This window comes from Pantherophis guttatus, chromosome 3, assembly GCF_059756535.1.
Source record: "Pantherophis guttatus breed Tessera chromosome 3, ASM5975653v1, whole genome shotgun sequence".
NCBI classification, from domain to species: Eukaryota; Metazoa; Chordata; class Lepidosauria; order Squamata; family Colubridae; genus Pantherophis; species Pantherophis guttatus.
This window is the reverse complement of record NC_142065.1, coordinates 628,637-642,993: the sequence shown is the minus strand read 5'-3', so window position 1 is coordinate 642,993 and position 14,357 is coordinate 628,637. Positions and strand designations below refer to the sequence as shown.

General features: G+C 52.4%; 2 protein-coding genes across 2 annotated transcripts; one reads left to right on the top strand and one right to left on the bottom strand.

Moving 5' to 3' along the window:
• The first annotated feature begins 2,632 nt into the window (after positions 1 to 2,632).
• Positions 2,633 to 5,630, top strand: SNX21 (sorting nexin family member 21). The gene is made up of 3 exons (XM_034424177.2): positions 2,633 to 3,426; positions 3,821 to 3,978; positions 4,466 to 5,630. Exons 1-3 carry the CDS (start codon positions 3,144 to 3,146, stop codon positions 5,126 to 5,128), a joined length of 1,104 nt encoding a protein of 367 aa, XP_034280068.2. The 5' UTR covers positions 2,633 to 3,143; the 3' UTR covers positions 5,129 to 5,630.
• ACOT8 (acyl-CoA thioesterase 8) lies at positions 5,559 to 9,160 on the bottom strand. Its single transcript, XM_034424178.2, has 6 exons — positions 9,009 to 9,160; positions 8,210 to 8,346; positions 7,524 to 7,749; positions 6,973 to 7,130; positions 6,014 to 6,205; positions 5,559 to 5,907 (listed from the first exon to the last, which is right to left on the bottom strand). Exons 1-6 carry the CDS (start codon positions 9,134 to 9,136, stop codon positions 5,786 to 5,788), a joined length of 963 nt encoding a protein of 320 aa, XP_034280069.1. The 5' UTR covers positions 9,137 to 9,160; the 3' UTR covers positions 5,559 to 5,785.
• Positions 9,161 to 14,357: the final 5,197 nt, after the last annotated feature.

Below are 14,357 nucleotides of genomic sequence, written 5' to 3'. Positions count from 1 at the left end.
CCAAGCCGAGACATTCTCTAGGAAACCAATGGCCGTAACCTTTGAGACTCACCTGCCTGGAAATCACCTGAACTGAAAAACAGGTCTTTCCAGAACGGCTGAAAACAACAGTTTTCTCTGTTATCAGGACATCTCTTTATTCGATGGTGGGTGTGCCATCTTCGCAGTTTCAGCAAAACATTTGACACGTTTTTCCTTAAAAGTGAGGTTAAAGTCAGTCCATTGGAGCTGGGTGGCCAATAAGTTTAAATCAATAAATGCACCTGCATGGCGAGGCAATAGAACGATAGACTCAGAATAACTTTATTGTCACTGAATGTACACTGATCGGCATACATTAAAATGAAACTTCGTTGCATGCAGCTGTCAAAGGGCCTCCACCTCCAATAAACAGCTGGCTTTAAAATGACAAATGGCTTTGATCAAACTGCTAGAAGATTTTGTGCGGGGTCCATCATAGGCCGGTGTTTGGCCTTCTGCCACCAATAGCCTCCCACCGACCAGTCCGCTCCCACAGAGAGGGACTCCTCAGGGTACCATCGGCCAAGTTATGCCGGCTGGTGACACCCAGGAGGAGGGCCTTCTCTGTCGGAGCTCCTGCCCTTTGGAATGAATTGCCCCCGGATATTCGTAACATCTCTGATCTCTGGGTCTTTCGCTGTGCCCTCAAGACCCTGCTGTTCTGACAGGCGGGGCTGTCTAACTGAATGATTTTAAATTGGGTTTTAACTTTGGGTTTTAATATTGGGTTTTAAAATTTGCCCAAAACTATTTAATGATTTTAATTAACTATGATATTGTATATTTATGTTTTTAATCTTGGCTGTACACCACCCCGAGTCCTTCGGGAGAAGGGCGGTATATAAATAAAATTATTATTATTATTATTATTATTATTATTATTATTATTATTATTATTATTATTATTATTAAATATCAGAAAGAAATTTCACGGAAACAAGCGCAAAAGGCTTAACTTGGAAAGAAAAGCCGAACCCCACAGGAATGGGATGGGGGATGCCTGCCTTAGTAACAGCACTAATTAGAACAATTAACCAGTGGAACAAAAGTTGTGGGTGCTTCAACAGTGGAGGCTTTTAAGAAGAGATTAGACAACCATTTCTCTGAAATGGTGTAAGGTCTCCTACTTGAGCAGAGGGTTGGACTAGAAGACCTCCAAGGTCTCTTCTAGCTCTGTTATTCTATTCTCTTATTCTGTTCTAAAACATCTTGGCATAATATCTGACTCAAGAAAAGTTAACAGCAAGATATAACTGCCAAAAAGCAAATGCAGCTTCAGGCTGTAGCATGGCTGGCTGGGGAATTCTGGGAGTTGAAGTCCACAAGTCTTAAAGCTGCCAAGACTGGATAACCCATTTCTCCCGAGGCCATGCTCCTGACTTTTCTAGTCCAACCCCGTGCTCGAGCAGGAGACCTGATGCCCTTTCAGACAAATGGTGGTTCCGTCTTTTCTTAAAAGCCTCCAGCGATGGAGCACCCACAACTTTTGAAGGCAAGTTTTCCCACTGATTAATTGTTCTCGCCATCAGGAAATTTCTCCATAGTTCTAGGCTGGATCTCCCCTTGATTTCTTTCCAGCCATTGCTTCTTCTCCTGCCTTCTGGTGCTTTGGAGGATAGGTTGACCCCCTGCCTTCTTTGTGGCAGCCCCTCAAATATTGGAAGGCTGCTACGATGTCCCCCCAGTCCTTCTTTTCTCTACACTGGCCACGCCCGATTCCTGCAACTGTTCTTCCTATTGTTATGTCTCCAGGCCTTTAATCATCTGTTTGCTCTTCTCTGCACTTTTTCCAAAGTCTCAGTCAACCGTCAAGTAGAAGCACGAAGGGGGCATTCAGGCTCCCACTTGGTCCAGTTTAAGTTAAGCTGACTGGAATCACTGAGAGTGAATTGGGCAGCCATATAAATTTCCATCAAGAAATCAATTTCCAGAGATGAGCTTTTAGGGAAAAACTTGTAAGCGACAAAACTGCTAAAGGAAAGTTCCTACCTTGGCAGCTTGAAGATGGGTGAACTTTGTGCTGCATAGAATTAGGTGAGATGAGCGGCTTTATAGATTGGATTAATAAAATAAAGGAATAAAATGAGTGTTACCATTGGCAAGATGGGCGGCTAATAAATTTTACAAATAAATCTCTTAGAACTCTTCTAAATGTTAATAAGGATACAGGTAGTCCTTGACTTATGACCAGAACTGAGCCCAAAATTTATGTTGCTAAGCAAGACAGTTGTTAAGTGAGTTATGCCCTATTTTATGGCTTTTCCTGTCACAATTGTTAAGAGATCACTGACGTTGTTAAGTGAATCTGGCTTCCTCCTTGATTTTGCTTGTCAGAAGGTCAGAAAACGGGAATCACATGACCCCGGGACACTGTGACCGCCATAAATAGGAGCCAGCTGCCAAGCACCTGAATTTGGGCCCCATGAGCCTGGGGATGCTACAAAGGTTGCAAGTGTGAAAAAAGTGTCATCTCTTCTTCCAGGGCCACTGTAACTAAATGGACCGTTGTAAATCGAGGACTACCTGTCATTAAATAAATGAAATGAAATACTCCGGGAGTGGAAGCTGCCAAGTTCCAGCACTGCGGTGGTTGGAAGCTGCACCCCGCTTCTCCCGCTCTCCAAGGAGCCGAAGGGCTGCCCAGCCCATCTGGATCCTGCAGAGGGGCCGCCGCGAGAACCGGCGCGCTCCGGTGCCGAGCATCTCAGCCGGGCGCGGAGCTCAGGAAGGGCGGCGGTCGCGGGCGGGGAGGGGGACGCCTCGGGCTCCGGAGGGCGGCGGAAGACAGGCGGCCGGCCTTCTGTCTCGGAGCCTCCCCGCCCGCCCAGCAGGGAGGCCCGGCCCCGTTTCTGGCCAGCTGCGCGCAGGCGGCCCGTGGCCGGAGCCGCGGTGGCGAGAGGAGGAGGAGGAGGAGGAGGAGGAGCGGGGCGGCGCTTGGCCGGGAGAAGGGCGGCGGCGGCGGCCCCTCGCAGGTGAGCGGCCAGCGGCTCCTCGGGGCAGGTGAGCAGCGGGGCCGGCGACGAGCCCCACGGAGGGCGCCGCCGGGGAGGCCATCCGGCCCTCGGGGAGAAGGAAGGGGCGGCCGCCGGCCCTGGGCAGCGCAGCAGCCCCGCCGAGCCCCGATGGCCTCCCGCCTTCTGCACCGGCTGCGGCACGCGCTGGCCGGGAGCGGGGAGGCGGAGGGGCCGGCCGGGGGCTGCGCCGGGGCCGAGGACTGTCCGGAGAGCTCGGAGCTGGACGACGACACGGAGGGCCTGGCCACGCGCCTCAGCGGCACCCTCAGCTTCAGCAGCCATGAGGAGGAGGAGGAGGAGGAGGAGGAGGGAGCCCGGCTCGGGGCCGCCGGAGGGAAGCTGGGGGCTCTCTTGGATCTCGACCTGCCCGGAGATGCGGCGGAGATCGGAGGTACGGCGTGAAAGGGGCAGAGAACCAGGGTTTATATGCGGAGGGCAAGATCGGCCATAAATCCCACGCCCTGAATTTAGGTCGAAGTTGCCAATTCCCGGTTTAGAAGGGGAGATCCAAGCAGCTTCCCTTCCTGATGCCAAATCTGGACTCCAGTAGAAATGCAATTCAGAATAAGAGAGTTGGAAGGGCCCTCGGAGGTCTTCTAGTCCAACCCCCTGCCCAAGCAGGTGACCCCACACCAGTTCAGACCAATCGGTGTCCAATCTCTTCTTAAAAACCTCCAGTGATGGAGCCCCCACAACTCTGGAGGCCGGCTGCTCCACTGGTTAATTGTGGCTCCACGGGCCAACCCCCAGACTCACCTGTTGCTCTCTCCCCCCCTTTGGCTTAGAGTCTGGCTCCCCCCAGGCCGAGCAACGGGGCAGCCACCTGCTCACCCGCCAGTTGCAGGAGTTCTGGCGGAAATCGCGGGGAAGCTTTGTGCCCCAACGCCTCCTGTTCGAGGTCACCAGCGCCAGCGTGGTCAGCGAGCGCAACTCCAAGCACGTGGTGAGTGAAGGAGGGGGCTCAAAGAAGGGGACCGGGCAGGAGCCCTCTTGCCCAGGTTGCAAGGAAGCGAGGTGCAGGGCGCTCCTGCTTTCCCCCCAAGGAAGGCCAGCCCAAAGCAAGATGCAGGACCCCCAGGTATTGGAAGGACACCCTGTGGTTCCCCATAGTCTCAGCTGTCCCTTCTCCCCAAAGGGGCCTGCCCATACCTTTCAGTGGGGTTGGGGTCCTGGGGGGCAGCTGGCTTTGACTGTTGTCTCTTTCCTTCTGCTGCTGCATTGGGCACTCCGGGCTCAGAAGAGCCTCAGGTAATTCTCTTCGAGGGGCAGGAGCCGCTTCACCTGCCAACACCCCCCACGTCTCTGCCGCTGGAGGAGCCTCTGCAGGAAGCCTGTCAGTGGGAGGGTCAACAGGCTTTGCTGCGGGGAGGGGGATGGGCTGGGCAGCTGCTTCTCGCTCCCTCTTCACCTATTTGTCCCTTGGCACCCAGCTCTACACCATCTACCTGATCCGGGCAGGGCAATTTGACCACACGCCTGCCACCATCGCCCGCTGCTACTCCGACTTCGAGCGGCTGAACCGACGCCTGCGCCGCCACTTCAGCAGAGACATGGCGGGGGTCCCTTTCCCCCGGAAGCAGCTGTGGCACAACTTCACCCCTGCGACCATCGCCAAGCGCAGCCGAGCGTTCGAACAGTTTCTCTCCCGCCTGCACGCCTCGCCCGAGATCCGCCGCTCGGCCACCTTCCTGGAATTCTTCTTCCTGGACAGCCTGCAGCGGGCGCAGGGCTTGACTGGCAGGGGTCTCTACCCCCAGGCCTTGACCGCCTGGATGACCTCACAGCGGCTGCAGGAGAAACTGGGTGCCTGCCGCTCGGGGCATTTCTTGCTGACGCTGGCCGGTCTGACTGTCTGCCATCAAGAGCTGGAGCAGTGGGGAGAGGCCGAGGAGGCCTGCCAGCAGGCCCTGCAGCAGCTGGAGGGTCAGCAGAGCCACCCCCTCCTGGCTGCCCTCCTGCAGACCCACGTCCACCTGGCCTGGGTGCTGGGCAAGGACAAGCAGCAGGCGGAGACCCATCTGCAGGAATTGGGGGAGGGCAAACAGCCGACACCCCCTTTGAAGGAGCTGCTGCTCAAACAGACGCTGCCCTGAGGAGCTGCCAGGAAGTGGGGGCACCAGATGAGAAGCAGAGGGGCATCTGCGAGAGGCCAGCAGCAAGAGCCAGTGCCATCTTCCTCTTGTGAGCTCTGCGTCTCTGCTTGCCCAGCAGCTGGATGAAGCTGGCTGGCCCGTTCAGAAGAGGCTTCTGGGATGCAGACCCACAATCCCCCAAATCCTTCCAAGAAAGTGAGGTGATGACAATGGCTGTGTTGTCACTGAGCATCTGCAGGGCTGGCTGGCAGAGGGGCGGCAAAGGGCCCTCCTGAGAGGCTCCCCACAGGCTATTCTCGCTCAATTGGGGGAGACCATTAGGCACTGCCGAAGGCGGGACTCTGGCCGCAGCCTGAGAAGTAGGCAGGGTCCCCCTTCAGGTGGAGCCACAGGAACGTCTTCCTTCCCTTCAGAAACCAGAGCTGCGTGGGATGCTTTACTCCCTTTATTAACTGTCAGGGAACAGAAGCCAGTCTCTAATAAATTAATATGCCCAAGGAAAGTGGGGTGCCAATGTTTCCATCAGTAACTGCCATCTCCAGGGGTTATGGGAATCCTTGTAAGCAACCGTCACCCACCGAAGACTCAGCCAGTGCAAGAGGGAGGGAGGGGGGGCTCCCCTTAGGAGAGGAGTACCAATGGGGAAGAAACAGACTGCTACAGTTTGCTGGTGGCAGGCTGCTCTTCCTGTACGCGGATTACTCCTTCCTGGGCACAGCTGACCGCCAACACACCATCTCTGCGCCACAGGCGGCCCTGTACCAAGCCCCGACTGCCACCTGTGGGGGGGAGGAGGAGGAGAATGGAGAAGCTGCCACACCTCCTGCTGCTTTGGAGTCTCTCCTGGACCACCCACCACCCTCACAGGCTGGCCGAGGCGCTTACCGGCCCAGGGGCTCTCACACTCGTACAGCATCCACTGATCGGTTCTGAAGGGCGCGTGGAACCACATGGTGTGATCGAGCGAGACCATGAACTTCACTGTGTGGTGCTGGTGTGGCAACAGGGCTGTCCGCAGGAACGCATAGTCCGAGATGTACGCAGCCACGCAGCAGTGCAGCTTCATGTCACATTCACCTGAAATGGAGAAGCCAACACTAGCGCCAAAGCCGGCATTGCCTGAAGGCAAAGCAAGGGGGTGAGTCTGGGGGCGGGAGGGAGAGTGAGGAGGTTGGGCTACACAGGAAAAGGCAAGGCAGCCCTGTTCAACAGGCCAAGCGCTCTTCTGCCCGTGGGGGGTGGGAGGTGTCTTCGGCACACATTTCTTGCAGTGTTTGTAATCATCCCGAGGGCAGAATTGAGCATGTTAATTAAAAACCAGTAAACCGCCCAAAGCTCTAAATTTCACAAAATCATCTGCAGCATAGAAAACAATGCTGGTCAGACTGCATCCTGAAGCAACTAGCCGGCAGAGGAGGAGGAGGAGGAGGCAGCCACTCTTGGGCCTTGAGGGGGGCGGAGGCAGATTCGTTTTGAAGGAGGCGGTTCCTAAGCCCAGCCCCATAACAAGCACTTGTACTCAGAACCCCACTCATACAAACACGGTGCCTGAAGGGCTGGCGCTGTCCTTCCCAGGTGGTTCTCCCCTGCCAATAGGAATGTCCCCAACTGGCCCACCAGCAGAAGACAAGAGATGGGCTCAAAGGGACAGCTTTTCTGAAGAAGATGGGGCAAAAAGACCACCACTCCCCACAGAGCCTCCTCACACCACAAGAACCTTCAGCTGGCAAACGGAGGTCTCTGCTTTCTCCAGCTAGCTCTTCCCTCCCCTGGGAGCTGACCAAGAGCAGGGCATGATAAAGCTGCTCTTGGAAAGCAGGCTGGGGTCAGGATGCAGGTCTTACCGATGTAGCCCTTGGCACGCACCCAGAAGAGCTGCTTGGGTTCCTGGGAATTCTGGTGGAAAAAGTCAGGTGGATTCACCGGCTTCATCTCAATTGGAACTTCCTGGGCCAGCATTCTCCGGAGTCCCTGCCGATATCTCTCTAGAAGGTTGGGATCCCTTTGGAAAAAAGGCAGATGCCAGTGTGAGATGCTAGAAATCACGGAGGCTGTGCCAGTACAGTACTTTCTGCCAAAGGTGGAGAAAAGTGGAAGCAGAGTGGAGACTGTGCCTCAGTCTGAGCTGCAGCAGCCTCGGCTCAACACGCCGATAGCACCTCTGAGGCCCTGGATTCTGTACTGCTGCCAGGAAAAAGCAACGAATTTAGGATACACTCCCAACTGCCAGAGATACAAGAATCTCCAAGGAATTTCTCAGGGGCAGAGCTAAACTCTCTTCAGGGCCAATTCCTGCATTCCAGGATGGAGCGGCTGGGGGCATCTCCCACTGAGAGATGCCAGGTGTGCCGTTGGCTCAGCACTGCAGCAAGCCCTCTTCCTCCCAGCCACTCACCGCAGATACTTCTGGATCAGCTGCTCCTGCGTCAGCAGTTCCTCTGGGAGCGGCACAGCCGGCATTTGGAACTGGTGCTGCACCAGGCTGGGCTGCCCCCGTTGGAAGGAAGCCTGGCATATAAAGATGGGCTTCCCATGCTGGATGGCCTTGACCGAGCGTACCGAAAAGCTCCTTCCGGTGCGGGTGCGCTCCACCTGATACAGAACAGGCACAGTGGGGTCCCCTGGAAGCCAGAAGAACCTGTTGTAAGCCCCCATTTGTCCCAGCCAAGGAACCCTGGTGACAGTGAGAATAATATAATCCAACCCCCTGCCCATTGTATCCCACAAATAGCTGCCCCATCTTTTCTTAAAAGCTTTTGGCAATAGGACAGCAACTTCAGGAGGCAGGGTATTCCACCACCTGGTCTCACAATCAGGAAAATCTGCCTCATTTCTTTTTGAATATCATAATGATGTATTATTATCAGCATTTGTCATTGATAATTTTATGGTTCCGGTATTTTACTTGTTTACACTCCTTTCATTTTTCTTCCTTTTTATTATGGTAAGCCACAAGTAAGAAATAAATTTAACAAATAAGTAAATTATAAGCAGAGCAGTTCCCAGCAGCACCCTCCTTTAAGTCTGACGGGCACCCTTGCTGGGCCTCCCACCCCTCCCTCTCCAGAAGCTGTTAATTACCTGCCCTCACAAAGTAGCAATGGAGCGAATGGACTTCCAGGTCGTCCGTCACGGCCTTGGCTGCTGCCACCAGTGCCTGGCCCACTATCTGCCCTCCAAAAAGACGCTGCGTGACCGGCACCCAGTAGTGCCTTCCCCTAAGGAGAAAAGAAGAGGAGAGTTATAGATGGCAATGGCCGCCTCCTCGGGGGGAAGCTGGGGGGGGGCGATGCAGGCTGGGGAGTCGAGTGGCTGCCCCCAAGCTCCCTCTGGTGCCAAGATCCAAGGCCAAATCCTAAGGCCCAGCCTTCCGCCTCCGTGGCAACATTCAGAGCCTGGGACCAGACTGGCTGCTTGTCCCCATGGATGAGGCGGCCACCCCACTGTTGGTTCACGAGGTAGACACAGAGCGGCCACCTCCAACACTAAACAGGGAAGCCTCTGGGCAGGGTGACTTCCACAGCTGCAGGCAGGCAGGAACTTGACAGGTCGAGCCCCAAAGGTGCTTTTCCAAAAGGGAACTGGACTTTCTAAAGAAACCTTTTAAGGAAGTGCTGTTGCCTCTTGAAAAAGCACCTTTGGGACAACCATGACCTGGATGACTGAGCATCTCCACAGACACTCGACAGGTCGAGCCGCCTCCTCCCCCTCCCCCTCCCCCCCACAGCCCAGTGTTTCTCAACCTCGGCCGCTTGAAGAGGGGTGGACTTCAACTCCCAGAACTCCCCAGCCAGCCCCCTCCCTCTCCAAGCGGCCAGGGTCGAGAAACACCGTCCCAGCCACTTCGGCGGGAGGCCCTGGCGGCCCCGGCCCCGCTGACCGGAAGAGGTCCACGTCCAGAGGCTCCAGCTGCAGGACGCTGGTCAGCAGGACGCTGCGCAGGTCCCCCGCCGGCTCCGGCCCCTGCCCGGACTCTGGCGCCTTGCCGGCTCCCCTGGAGGACGCCATCTTGGACGGTCACGTGGCCGGGCCGGTGCGGAAGCGCTCTCCCCTCGGTCGGCTCCCGCGCTTCCGCTTCCGGCCAAACCAGGAAGTTCGTCCAAACGCCTTCAAATGAGTTGGCTCTCCTGAGAGATTGCATGAGAATTTTTTCTTTTTCTTTCTTTCTCTCTTTCTCTCTTTCTCTCTCTCTTTCTTTCTTTCTTTCTTTCTTTCTTTCTTTTCTCTCTCTCTCTCTCTTTCTTTCTCTCTCTCTCTCTTTCTTTCTTTCTTTCTCTCTCTCTCTTTCTTTCTTTCCTTCTTTCTTTCCCCTTTGCAATCCTTTCCCCCTTCTTCCTTTCTTTTTCTTTCTTTCATTTTCTTTCTCTCTCCCTCCCTCCTTCCCTTCCCTTTTTTCTTTCTCCTTTTTTTCTTCTCTTTCTCCTCATTTTCTTTCCCTTTTCTTTCTCCCTTTTTCCTTTTCCTTTTCCTTTCTTTTCCTCCCTTTTTCCACAGGCATCCAGGGGGAGTGGAAGCAACGGCCCCTGAAGAACAAGGGGACAAAATCCAGGCTTTTGGAGCTGGGAAATCTGTTTTTGCAGAAAGGAGGACAGAAAGAGCACATCTCCTCCCTTAAGATAATTGTTAACATTTATTTATTTATTTATTTATTATTTAAATTTATATACTGCCCTTCTCCCGAAGGACTCAAGGCGGTGTACAGCCAAAAATAAAAACATAAAAATATAAAATTTAAAACAACTTAAAAATATATTAAACAAATTTGGACTGTGACCTGCAAAAGGAAGGGGAGAAAGTCGCTGGGAAGATTCTTAATTAAGGGGAAGGTTTGTTCTCCGAGCTTGTGGATTGGTTTTCTGAATATTTTGTTAACAGGCTAGGTAACATCTTCAGTGGCTGTCAGTGTCCCTGTTCTTCTGTTTATAAGGTTCTTAATCCCCAGAATGTCAGAGAGCTCCCAGGTTCCTCTTTAGCTTCTGAGCAATAAAATTGTATTTTTTCTCTGTCCCCATCAGTACATGCGGTTCAGGAAGTCTGACAAGCCGTAGGAGGCAACATGACCTGACCTGCATAGGGCAGAAATTACATGACATTTCACAGGACCTCTCTGTTTTAACGTGTGCCTTCTTAAGGCAAGATGTGATAGCAGTGAGGTTTGCAATGTATGGAAAACAATGTGGGATCTAAGCTTGACAAACTTTGGCCAAATCTGGTCCACTGCCCTTGGTTTAGGCATCATTTCCCAGCTTTTCTCCTTATCTGCTGTTAAAGAAACTGCATATTTTAAGCAGAGCTTTGGCCTGAGGCTTTGCTGGGTGCAGATGCCAGAAGCCTACAGCAGCACTGCCTTCAAATCTTGCTCAGTGTCAGATGCAAGCAAGCAGAACCACTTGTGAACAGTCTCAAGGGCAGCTTGATTGTTAGTTATCTATGTTACAAGAATCTCACTGGAGTGACTGCATTCCCTTGAGAACTATCAGATAAGGCTTCAAGGATTCTCAGAGGGGTCAGGCTTTCTGCAGTGGAAGGACTCTTAAACTGGGCTCCCTCTTGCCACCTTCCCCCAGTCTAACTGGAGAATCTACCACATTCCACGATGTGTTGGAGAATAGTGTTCCTCAGGGCAGCAGTTGGGCTTCCAAAGAGATTATTTGGGGAGGACAGTGTTAGCTGGCTGTTAACCAGGGGTGGGTTCTACTTACCTTTACTACTGGTTTGCAATGAGATTGTGTGCACTCGTGGGATCCAGGCAGCGCACCCCCATTCTGCGAGGAAAAAATCCCCTTCCATAGAATCAAAAAGGCTGGGAGGCCACTGAATTAAAACTTCTTTATTTATGTATACAACACTCAAAAAAGAGAGGGGGTGGAGAATCACTTTATATACAGTTCAAACATCTGGTGTTTTTGGAATAACGTCTTTTATTGCTTAGTATCATTTAACATATCTTTGATGCAACATGTATGCTCAGTAACTTTAATATGTAACATTTCATGGCATCCCGTGATAATCTTAGTATGATCTTGCTCACACTCGTCCTATTCAGGAGGCGTGTTTCCCCCATTAGGGTGAGTCCCAGCTGCTGTGATCATACATATTCTTCCCAGCCTGCCAAACCCAGGGAGGAGGTAGCCTGGCCCTTGGCAGATCTCTGGAGATGGTTATCAGCTTTCTGAAGAGGTGGCAGCACCAGTTCCCTCCCCCTGAACAGGTGTAATGGTGAGAGGCAATCCTCTTTTGCCCAGAGTGCCAACTCCAGTCTGGGTAACAATAACAGTTGGAAGAGACTTTGTAGGTCACCTAGTCCAAACAAGGAATAAGGGATGGAAACTGGAGATTCAACCTAGAAATCAGGAGGAATTTTCTGACCGTGAGAACGATCAACCCATGGAACAGAAGTTGCCTTCAGAAGTTGTGGGAGCTTCATCACTGGAGGCTTCCAAGAAGAGACTGGACTGCCATCGGTCAGAAATGGTGTAGGGTCTTTTGCTTGGGTGGAGGGTTGAACTAGATGACCTTCAAGGTCCCTTCCAACTCTGTTGTTATTACCAGTATTATTATTATTATTATTATTATTATTATTATTATTATTATTATTTAATCTTTAGTGAGATTCACAGCCTTTGAGGCTGGTTAATAGCTCAGCAGCTCGAGTCCTAACCAAGGACCTAGGAACTGTTAAGGTATCGTCGGAGGATGTAAGCTGTTCCGAGTAAGGTGGTTTTTTGTAGAGTCAAAATGTTCAAGTCCGGCAAATTTAGAATTTCTAAATAGCGGTGTAGCCCTTTGGGTATTGCTCCAAGGGCTCCAATTACAATCGGGACAACACACAATTTCTTTTTCCACAGTCGCTCAACTTCAATTTGCAAGTCGCAGTACTTTGTGATTTTTTCTTGCTGCTTATCTTCAATCTGTGCATCACCAGGTATTGCAATGTCAATGAACCATACTTTTTTCTTTTCAACTACTGTTATGTCAGGTGTGTTGTGGACCAAGTGCCTGTCAGTCTGAATCCTAAAGTCCCACAAGATCGTGAGTTTCTCATTCTCTAAAACTTTCTCAACCTGATGTTCCCAGTGGTTTTTGCTGTACTCAGATCCAAATTTCTGGCACAATTTCCAGTGATGATGATGATGATGATGATGATGATTAAACATGAAACTCAGTCAACTGAACATTCAAAAATGCATCACAAATACGATTGACTGGTGCTAGTGGTTGATACGGGTTGCTGCCAGCGTCCTAGGTATCAACCAAGTACCCTTTTAAGATGTATGATGTTCCAAGTAGCACAGTTTTTTGCAGTTCCGCTGGTGTTATTGCAGGAAGCTGCAATTTGCTGATGTTATAAAATTATATAAAATTGTTATAAAATTCTTGGACATGGTACCTATTATTATGGTTATTATTATTATTAACTTCATGAAACATGAAACATAGTCAACTGAACATTCAAAAATGCATCACAAATACCACTGACTGGTGCTAATAGTTGATGTAAGTTGCTGCCAACGTCCTAGGTATCAACCAAGTACCTTCTTAAGATGTATGATGTTCCAAGTAGTGCATTTTTTTGCAGTTGAGCTGGTGTTATTGCAGGAAGCTACAATTTGTTTATGTATCTTATAAAATTCTTGAACATGATACCAAGTGCCCCGATGACTATGGGTATCACTGTTACATGTTTCATCCATAGCCGTGTAGTTTCGATGGCCAGGTTGCGATATTTCATGATTTTTTCCAGTTCTTTTTCTTCGACTCTGGCATCACCTGGTACTGCAATGTCAATAAATTGTATGTTTCGCTCGGCTGTCCGAGGCGCCCCTCTTCTTCACCTGGCCCTACAAGACAGGTTCGGTCCAAAGACCCATCGGCCGCGGCTCGTCAGTCAGGGTTTTCGCAGGGCTCATCAGAGCTTGGCTCAGTGCTGCCCCCTGGTGACACCTCAGCAGAACAACAGGGTTGGTCTGGGCCACCTTCGATGGAACATGGGAAGGGCATCTGCATCTATTGGCTACAGTCAGCTAAATTGTGGTCTGGCACCTTACATGAAGTGTTTACTCATTTATTTAAAACATTGCTACAGCTGCCTATTTTACAATAAACTGCGGGCAGCTCCCTGTCTCATCAAGTCCGGGTCCCCCAATTGTTTCTAAGCTGGGGAACATCTTCCTTGAGCCCATGTGTGGCTCCTGGGAAAACGGCACCCGGGGGACCCAGCTGGCTCCTGAACCAGGCTCAGTCGGGACTCCCCTGCTGATCTGCGCCACCACCCAGTGTGTGGCAGGTTTTCTACTACGGTGCCTGCTTGCTTGTTCCTTCCAAAAGGAAGAGCCTGCGGACTTCTCCTTGGTATTTTGTTTTTATAGGCAAATTTTGGCAGCCAGAGAAATATTCAGAGCTGCCTGGCCCGGGAGGTTGGCCCTTTTGTTTTCCGTGGTTTTGATGAAAAAGGTTTTTAGGTGGGACAGGCAACCGGGCATCGTAGAGTCTGAACGGACGGACACTTCGGGTGCATTGCCTTTCAGAACCGCGCCTCTGGAAAGAAGATCCCCCAGAGCAGAGTTTATTCGGTTTGGGGGGCAAGCAAGCCAGTTCTCGGCCGGCGACACAGCCCGCAATGGCCTTGGCCGCTTTGCGGTCTTCGAAAGCTGGGAAGGGGGGCTTTCTGCGACTGTGTTTCCAGGACTAGGAGGTTGGACTAGATGACCTTTAAGGTCCCTTCCAACTATTAGAGTTTGTAGGGTAGAAGACAGGCAGCGGCCCAAAGCCCCGGCTCTTATCCCCGCGAAGGGCCCCAACCCCGTCCCTTCCTTTCGCGATGGCTCGCCTGGAGCGGTGGGTGCCGGGCTGCCCGGCCAGCCGCGCCCCTTCCCCGCGCGGTTCCTCCCGCAGAGGCTGCCCTGTGTCGGCCGTTCTGCTTCCTCGCCCGGTTTGGGTTTCTCTTTATTCGCTCCATAAAAAGCGGAGGATCGCGCAGCCCCGGCTCCCTCTGCTCCCGCCGATCGGCTCTCCTGGCCAACGGGGGGCGAGGCAGCAGCTGCCCAGCCGCCCTTCGGGGACCCGGCCAAAGCCTTGGCACAGGGACCGGGACGGTGGGGGGGCTGGTGCCGGTTTAGGACACGCGTCTCTCGGCCCCGAAGTCTCCCAGCCGTCTCGCCGCCACACGCGGCCGATGCAGAGGGTCGCGCGAAGCTCCCCCCCCCCGCCTCGCTCCCGGCTCCTTGGC

What these genes read in the sequence shown, in the direction of transcription:
- SNX21 (XM_034424177.2), top strand. Translation starts at nt 3,144, where the DNA reads ATGGCCTCCCGCCTTCTGCACCGGCTGCGGCACGCGCTGGCCGGGAGC. An exon ending in AGATGCGGCGGAGATCGGAG is followed by an intron (nt 3,427 to 3,820) that starts GTACGGCGTGAA and finishes CCTTTGGCTTAG; the next exon opens with AGTCTGGCTCCCCCCAGGCC. An exon ending in AGCGCAACTCCAAGCACGTG is followed by an intron (nt 3,979 to 4,465) that starts GTGAGTGAAGGA and finishes CTTGGCACCCAG; the next exon opens with CTCTACACCATCTACCTGAT.
- ACOT8 (XM_034424178.2), bottom strand. Translation starts at nt 9,136, where the DNA reads ATGGCGTCCTCCAGGGGAGCCGGCAAGGCGCCAGAGTCCGGGCAGGGG. An exon ending in CTGATCCAGAAGTATCTGCG is followed by an intron (nt 7,131 to 7,523) that starts GTGAGTGGCTGG and finishes TTTTTTCCAAAG; the next exon opens with GGATCCCAACCTTCTAGAGA. An exon ending in GCGTGCCAAGGGCTACATCG is followed by an intron (nt 6,206 to 6,972) that starts GTAAGACCTGCA and finishes TCTCCATTTCAG; the next exon opens with GTGAATGTGACATGAAGCTG.